Source organism: Halyomorpha halys, unplaced genomic scaffold (genome assembly GCF_000696795.3).
Source record: "Halyomorpha halys isolate HHAL.00 unplaced genomic scaffold, Hhal_1.1 Scaffold1600.1, whole genome shotgun sequence".
NCBI lineage: Eukaryota > Metazoa > Arthropoda > Insecta > Hemiptera > Pentatomidae > Halyomorpha > Halyomorpha halys.
Window position 1 is genome coordinate 75,006 of NW_027115371.1, and position 8,679 is coordinate 83,684.

At 25.9% G+C, this 8,679-nt stretch overlaps 1 protein-coding gene across 1 annotated transcript in view; it reads left to right on the forward strand.

The window, feature by feature from the left end:
* LOC106690172 (facilitated trehalose transporter Tret1) overlaps positions 1-2,981 on the forward strand; it is a gene marked incomplete at its 5' end in the record, with an annotated part of 39,956 nt that extends 36,975 nt beyond the window's left edge. The window contains 1 exon segment of the mRNA XM_014435510.1: positions 1,676-2,981. Coding sequence (XP_014290996.1) covers positions 1,676-1,782 — 107 coding nt within the window.
* Positions 2,982-8,679: the final 5,698 nt, after the last annotated feature.

The following is an 8,679-nucleotide window of genomic DNA, read 5'->3' on the forward strand; positions in this document are numbered from 1 at the left end:
ATAGAGTGATTCACTGAACTATCAAGACCTACTATACAACGTAAACACTAAATATGTGAGTTATGCTAATTGTTTCTCATCAACTATAAGTTTATTTCAATGACGCTACCTCTTTATAAAACCTTTTTAAATCTGTTAAACAATTTTTAGAATATTAAAATATTAATTTTTTTTTTTAAACATTGAATATTCATGCAGTTATTATGCTTCTCATAATATGCAATATGCTTCTTATAATTATGCAAATTATCTCTAGTCACCCTTTCATATTGAAGTGTATTTTGAAACCTTTTGCATAAGGTTTGGGTGGTTAAAGCTCCAAATTTATTTTGTAAAATTTAGAAATTTTAATATAATTTTATTTCTTGTAAAGTTCTGCTCCTAATCCACAAATATATTTCAAGACCGTTTATTTATTTATTAAAAATACCTGAAAAGCCATGGCATTCGAATAAAAATAGTTAAATATTAACAAAACATGTATTTAAAATTTTGTTTTGAACTTTCTCCAAACATTAAAAACAGACTATGAACTATTTTGCATTAAGGTATGGATTCGAACCATTAAAAATTGAAGTGAAAGTCCAACATTTTATATTTATTAAAGATATTTTCCTTAACAACTAAAATTTGTTTTTTTAATAAAAGGAAGATGGTCTGGGTGTGGTGAAAAAAAAACTCAAATAAGGTTAAATTATCCAGACCATCTTTCTTTTATTAATACATGGTCAATAAGTGATCTTCCAAAATTTCTTTTTATTTGGTTTTTTATTGAAAAGGAGCTATGGTGCTTAGTTCTTAAAAAAAAAAAAAAAAAAAGCATTATGACTACACCAAAAAAAACAATGTATCAACATTTTTATGATGTTTGTTGGTGATAGACAGTAATCTATGAGAAGTTAGATGGGGTGAGGTCAGTGGAGAGCACAAATAAGTAAAACCTATTTTATTAGTGCTAATGTTTCAGCCAGAAGTTTAAGGCTTTGTTCAGAGGGATATAACAAGATAACATCCATAATGAATAAAAAATAAAAACACTATAGTAAAAAATATTTTTATTCTCAAAATAGTAATATTTTATTCACACACTATTAATCAATATATTATGCTGTTAATCAACTTGTTCTTATATTTTTCATAATATTCAAATTTAATTATTCAATTGTCAATGTCTTTGTTCTATTCATGGTAACAGTTAAACTTTTTGATTTTATTTGACATGAGATGCAATATCACAACAATATATAATAATAGATCTGTACCACTACAACCTATGAAGGGCCAGGGATTCTCTACTTTGTAGAGAAAGCCCCCTCCTCCCCCCCCCCCCAGAGGGCTCCTGAACCCTCTTTATTCTTTATGATTGTTACCTTATTTTGTATTTAGCCCTGATGAAAATCTGAAATTCAGCCCAAAACACTGGCAGGATTATTTTTTATTTTAAGGTTTTATTTATTTGTGTTCCCCAAACTTTCCTTTGTACCTTATGTAAAGATTCTTCTGTTTTTAAATGGAACTATCACAATTACAAAATATGAGCTTGATTGTAGCAAGATCTTTCATGGTTATAATCTATCAATAATTTTAATGATTCCCTTGAGCTATAGTTGGTAATGTTTAAATTTTTGACAATATAACTCTATAATAATTTTTTTTTTTTTTTTATTTACTCCAGGTCGAAGTCTAGAAGAAGTGCAACAACATTTTAAAGGAGAAAGCAATCTAGTGAAAAATACAAAGAAAGGACAAGTTAATGTTGCATTTGAAAGAGAAAATCCGTGATTTCACACATTCCATGAACAATATATTTTAAATATTTCTTTTCATCATCGAACAATAATTGAGAACAGATTGTGACATATAAACTTTGAATTTCAATCGTTAGCTGAAATTCAACATTCAATAGCCTAAATGTTCACAAACTATTTACATTCCATTTATCTAGTTAAATGTATTTGTTGATTCCAAATCAATTTTAATCTAGATGGACCAAAAACATTTTTAAATGAATAGTGACTTCACTTTTATCAATTTGTCTGTTGACATTTATAATTTATTGTGATTTGATATTATAAGACAAGATTTTTTTTTTTTTTTTTTAATGTATAAGATATCATTGGTGCAAAGCTAAAGTGGCATATCTGAAAATATCTATGAGAATGATATTTCAATTAAATTTGCAGATATAAGATAGCTTTTGTTTTTTTAATTTTAATACATCTCAATACCACCTTAGTATTTTTAATTAGTTAATTACTCATTCGGTTAGGTTTTTTAGCACTAGGGAGAGAAGAGGAAACAACTTTAAAATGCAATAAAACCAAAAATTTGCAGATTTGTTACTAAAGCTTTGCATCAACAATATGTAAATTGGAATTACTTTTTATAAGATAACAAATGTGATAATGAGACATTTGCTTGATAGTATACAATAATATTTAAATACAAGGTACAGTATTAAAAAGAAATTATTTTCTTTTTTTATAAAAATATGTTTAGTTTCTTGAAGATTATTCTTGTGAATTATCCACAGAATATTTTTATATGAATTATAATGTAAGTGGAACCTAACACATTCATAAAGCATTAATTATTATCATGTTGAATTCAGAAAAAAAAAATTATTATTACATTAATTGCATCCTAAGAGAAAAATGAATGTGATTTAAATATTTTTCATGTAATTTGATTCATTTTAAGTTGTTATGTTCCTTTAAGAAAGTGACTACTATATTTGAAACACTGCCCGATGAATTTTTGTTAAATTTATAATTTTTAAATAAACTAAATAGATCTTAAATCAGAGAATGGTGTGTTGTAATTATAATGTTATTGTTTTTTTGATTTTTTTTTTAGGTTAAAATATGTATAATTGTAATATACCAATTATATTGAAGTATTACATAGTTCATAGTGTATAATGTATTGTTTGTAAATATTTTTTATAAGTAAGCTGAATGAAATAAACTTTTTTAAAAATACTATAAGATGATATATCTAGGAAACATTCATAATCTAAAATTGAACCAATGGCTACAAAAAAGCAATCCACAACACATTTTCCACTTTTCATAAAAAGTTTAAATTCACAATTCAAAAAATAAAACTGACTTTATCCAGCAGGAACAAAATGTTTTTAATTGATGTTTATGAGCTTAGAATAAGGAAGTTAGCAATAATTATAATTGAAACTATAAACACATATATTTTCATAAAACATTCTTAACAAAATTACATCACATATGACAAATTATGCAGATAATTTAATGACATATTTACGGAGAAAAGATAGAAATACAATCAGATGAAAATCTCAGGTAAATTATTCAAGGATAGTTCTTAAATAACAGGCAATTTTCAGGTCCCAATTTCCAAAAAAATACCATACTCAAAAATAAAAATTCCAAATAATCTTAGCTAAAACCACTATCAAGCAAAATTTGAACACAAAATCTAGATATAAAATTTCAATTTGAAATTTTTATGGCTAAAAATATGCAACAACAATGAAGCCAACATGCAACAACAATGAAGCCAACATACAACCAAAATGATGATAAAATGGACTTTAGAACCATATAATACTGAATTACTCCCATTTATTAATTTTAAGACCTCATTTTTATCGTGTTTAACCTAAACAATTTATTATAAAGATGTGCTTAGTTAGTGATTAGTTTTCTTCATTATGATTTTAAAAAATTTCACGTATCAATATACATTCTTTTTGTCAGTAGGTCGAAACAGATATGTGCACGATATAGACTATAAAGGTCTACAGATTTTTTACACAGTTACAGTTTCCAGTCATAGTAGTACTGTCATAAAAGTGAGACAGCGTGGCAGTGTCTAGTCCACATGGCGGCAGTATACCTAATCTAACAAATTACCATTACACTTATTGCCTGCCTAACACCATTACTCTTTAATAAATAATTCATAATAAATTGGATGGTGTTTTGAATTATTTATTAAAAAGTTACCAGTCTCAAGAAAAAAATTTAAGATTATAAAAAAAACCATTACTCTTGCTAAGACTAAAAACTTTGAATATAATCAATTTACATACATAATGTCACCATTGAGATTATATGTAAATTAATAATGTTTTATTATGTAGAACATATAGTATTTTTCCATCCAATCGCCACTAAACTTGAAAAGGTGCCTAAGGTATGGCAGTTCACTGTCAAGGTGTATACAAGTAGTAGTACTACATATACTGTCAACCATCATACCAGAACTAGTGCGACTATACTGTCAAACATTGAGTTTTACTGTCCTAAATACTTGCCTGAACTTGAACTTTTAAAAGAATTTTTATACCATTACAACACAAGTTTTATATTTTTAAGTTGATTTTTCAAATAAAGTAGTTTAGAGTAATGTAACTTATCTTGTACGTGAGGTTTACAAAAAAATATCAAGTTGCAGCATAACTCCTCATGTTATTTTTTTTGTTTTTAATTTACTCAGAGATATTGGTAATTATGTTATAGACCAATTATGAGGGGAGTTATATGTTTATAAAATATAAATACTAAGTATACTTTTATTCAGAGGAAAAAATTCTAACTCCTCTTCTGAAAAGTTCGTAAAATGGGTCTCAGTTTATTTCACCACCAAGAAAAAGATACATAAAATGGACATCTAACTGAGAAAATAAACGAATTGACTGTCTTACTATAAATATAATAAATTTTAGTATACCTTTTATTCAAATTAAATTTTGAATTTTAGGAAAATTAATAATGTTTATATATACATGTAGCTGAAAGTTAATAAAATAAAAAAAAAGTAATTAACTTTGATGAAACCCTACAATATAGGCTGAAACTGAAAAAGTTCAGGGCAAAGAAAACATTATACGAGAATAATATAATAGAGGATTAAACATAGTAGAATAAACAAAAATTAGGATATGAAAAAATTGAAACATAATATACCACTAATTTTGTTCTTTTATGGAAGAGTATTTACTTAATATATATTTTTTGTTTTTATTGTATTTATTATTTATTCATTCTTCTTCTAAAGAAAAATTACTAAAAAATAAAGAAAATGAAAAGGAAGAATTAGTTTCACAAATATTAATAAATTAAGTATGATACTTTCAAAAAATGGAAGCTATTATTATACTACTTTATTATAATACTGCTCTAAGGAAAATAATGATAATCTTTTTAAACTACCTAGTCATAAAAAAACAAACAGAAAACTAGTAGCTTCTTACATATTCATTTCATAGTATTACTAAAATCAGAATAAAAAGAATTAATATTTGTTCCATTATTCATTTATTACATTTTCACAGAGAAGTCTAACAACAATTGTTCTTAATCTAGGAATACAAATTTTGACAAAGGATGCATTATATTATAATATACTTACACAAGTAAATATAGTTGTTGTTATTTATCTTTATAAAATAATAAATCTCTTTCAGACTTTTGATTTCTAAGTTTTAGCAATAAGTCAATCGATGAAACACCATATCAGTTACAAGTAATAATTTTATCAAAATTTCTGGAAAACTAGAAAAAAAAATAGCAATAATGTGATGCACATGGCTATTATCTAAAAGAAAATTATGTTAAATAATAATGATAATTGTGTAGTTTCTCTTTCTAAAAATAAATAATAATCATTAAATATTGTCCTAGTAAGCTAGTATCATTTAATAATCAAAGTTTAACTAACATTGAATAGGAGTATTGGTACCCCACTCATTATCTTTATCTGCGGTGTATATCATAACTACATATATTATCGAATTCAGACACTAAATAGTTTTTTAAAAAAATAACCTGTACCACTACAACCCAGGAAGAGTCTGGGTCTCATTATGTCATTAGGAATCACTGATTCTAGACCAATGGTTGTACAAAAAGGTGATTTGGTCGAGATCACATTCAACCACCAGGTTTTTCAATAATAATGTATACCTCGGTTATTGGAGCTGTGTGTGCCAAGAAGGAATCTTGAACCCACAGGGTTGACCAACGGTTGATAGGTCATACAGAACCATGGGTGATATAAAAAACTTGTCAACAAAGTTTTCTAAAGTTCATAAATCATTCAAATATAAAATTAAGAAGAAACCAAACAATGAATGCAACAGCAATGCTCTACATTAGATTAAGACTTAAACTAAATTGATAAAAACAAATCTGGTGCATAAGACAACTTCCACTTACCAACCTACTAGAGTTGAAATTAATCCCAGATCATTTCAGAACTTATATTTTTCATTGTGGCAATACTTTTCTGTATTAATTTTTCAAATGAGCCGTTCAATTTTTCAGAAAAGTACTTTTAATAATAATTCTCGATGTAAAATTATAACATTTCTCATCAGTAAAAGTATGGCAGAAATGTAGAAATATAACAGTTACTTAACAATTTATTTAATGCTAAATTGTAACAGAATTAATATTGAAAATACTAAGACTGATTTAATGGAGTTATCCCCCCAACTGAAAGGTTCATACATTTAGATTAAGTGAAATAAAAAAAGATTTATTTTTAATAACTATGATGAAGAAAAAATTAACTGACTATTGAAACGAACTGACACAATGTGAATGGGCCAGCACAGTCAAACTCATCTTAGAACAGAACTTTTATCAATGCTTCATAATGCTTTCATTATTCTCCATTGCCTCCTAAGACTATTTATTATGTATTATTATTTATAAAACCTTTGTCTTTGCAATGATATATAATAAGTCTATATTACTACTCTTATTTTCGGAAATGTGTTTTGGTTGGTTGGTTTCTTCTCTTATTTTTTTAAGTTAATTATTAAATTCTTTTATAGTTTATATTTATTCATTTTTTACTACTACCATGAAAAAACGTGAAATAGTTATTTATTTCAAACAAACAAAATTAAGGGTACTTTAGATGAAGTTATTTTGAAAATTTGGTAGTTAAGCCCTGTCAAACTATTTGAATGAGGATCAGACATAACTCATATTGAAGACCATTTAATTTTATGTTGATATACTGATTTTAATCAAAATCATTTGATCCATTTTTGATAAAATTGAAAAATCAATTCTACAAACTGGCATATCCAATCCGTAAAAGTTGCATATACATTCTCAATCAAGTTTCATATGACTTTTCATTTTAAGCTAGTCTGGTCACACACACACAGACCATTTTGCAAAACTTGGTTATTTAGACTCAGAACCTCAAAACAAGTATTTCAGTCAAAAACTATAATTTGAAATTTTGCACGATCGCAATACTTTTTCTTACTATACATTCAATATACAGGTCAATGAATGTAATAAATTTGACGAAGTAATGCTTACTTATTTATCATTTTATTTTTTATATTTGAATTTTTTTTATTCCTAATCTAATATAACATGATTCTAATATACTAGAGGGAAGAATTCATCCCAAGAATGTTTTCATCATCAGGAAAAATACAAAACATAAAATTTATTCATTTATTCCACTTTATTTCAGTAAAAAAGCATGAGAAACAGATTAGATCACACTGTAGCTTTATAAGCATAATTAAAAATAAATACAATGGCAATACAGATTGTAACATCAGAAAAATTAAAATCAAAAAGAAATAATTAATTAGGGACATTGGAATTCTTGAAGGTGAAACATAAAATCTTTTATTAAATATAACCCTCTCTCCTCCCTTCACCTCATCACCTTCACCTGGACTAAGTACTGAATCGCAAAAATAGATAACTACTTTGAATTTGAAAACTCTATGTCACGACAATGTTCATTGAGGCTGTTTTTAATTTTCACATTTACTTCATTCCTTCGTACTCTTGAGAGAACAACATATAATTTTCCATGCGCAAATAAAGGTTTTTATAAATAAATACCTGCACATTTAAGAATTTAATGTATAACTTTTCCTCCAATCAGTGAAATAAATTTGTCTGAATGACCAACATTTATATAGATTTCATACTTTTCCTTGTATATATTTTCTAAAATAGACTTACTGAAACTCTTAATTATCACATTTAAGAAATATTTTGTATTATTGTAATTGTAAGTTGAAATGTAAATGAATGTCATTTTTCTTGAGAACAAGAGTGAATATTATTAATATCAATTATATTTTCAAATATTTTTAATTAACATTAACAAGCATATAATATAATAAACATTATTCTAAAGTGGCAACTACTCAAAATTATGAAATTTGCTGTTTAATCACAAATTGCTATTCACACTTCTTATTTAAAACTCATTCCTCACATTTTGTATTAAGTAAGGCTTAGTTTTACAACTATCATAAATATGAAAAAACAGGAGAACATTTTTTTTGTTACAATCGATAACTTATTTGTTTCTTAAACAAACGAAAAAAAAAAAAATATCAGTCAGATTAAGAAAATGTTATGTAAATTTTACCAGGGTAATATTATTATATAATCAATCATAAAAGATTTTTTATTTTTAAACTAACTACCTTTAAGAACCCTGATTGAAATTTAAATATAATCGTAACTACTAATGAATAAAAACATCCGAAACTCTTAGTCATTAAGAGGCATGAAGCACCAAGAAATAAAGCAATACAAAGAGGTAAATTTCATGTTATCACTGAACTTTAATTTATATTATATGAAGACAGTCCTGTGAATCCCATTTCATTTAAAGTTGTTTCATCAGAGACTATGCAATGCA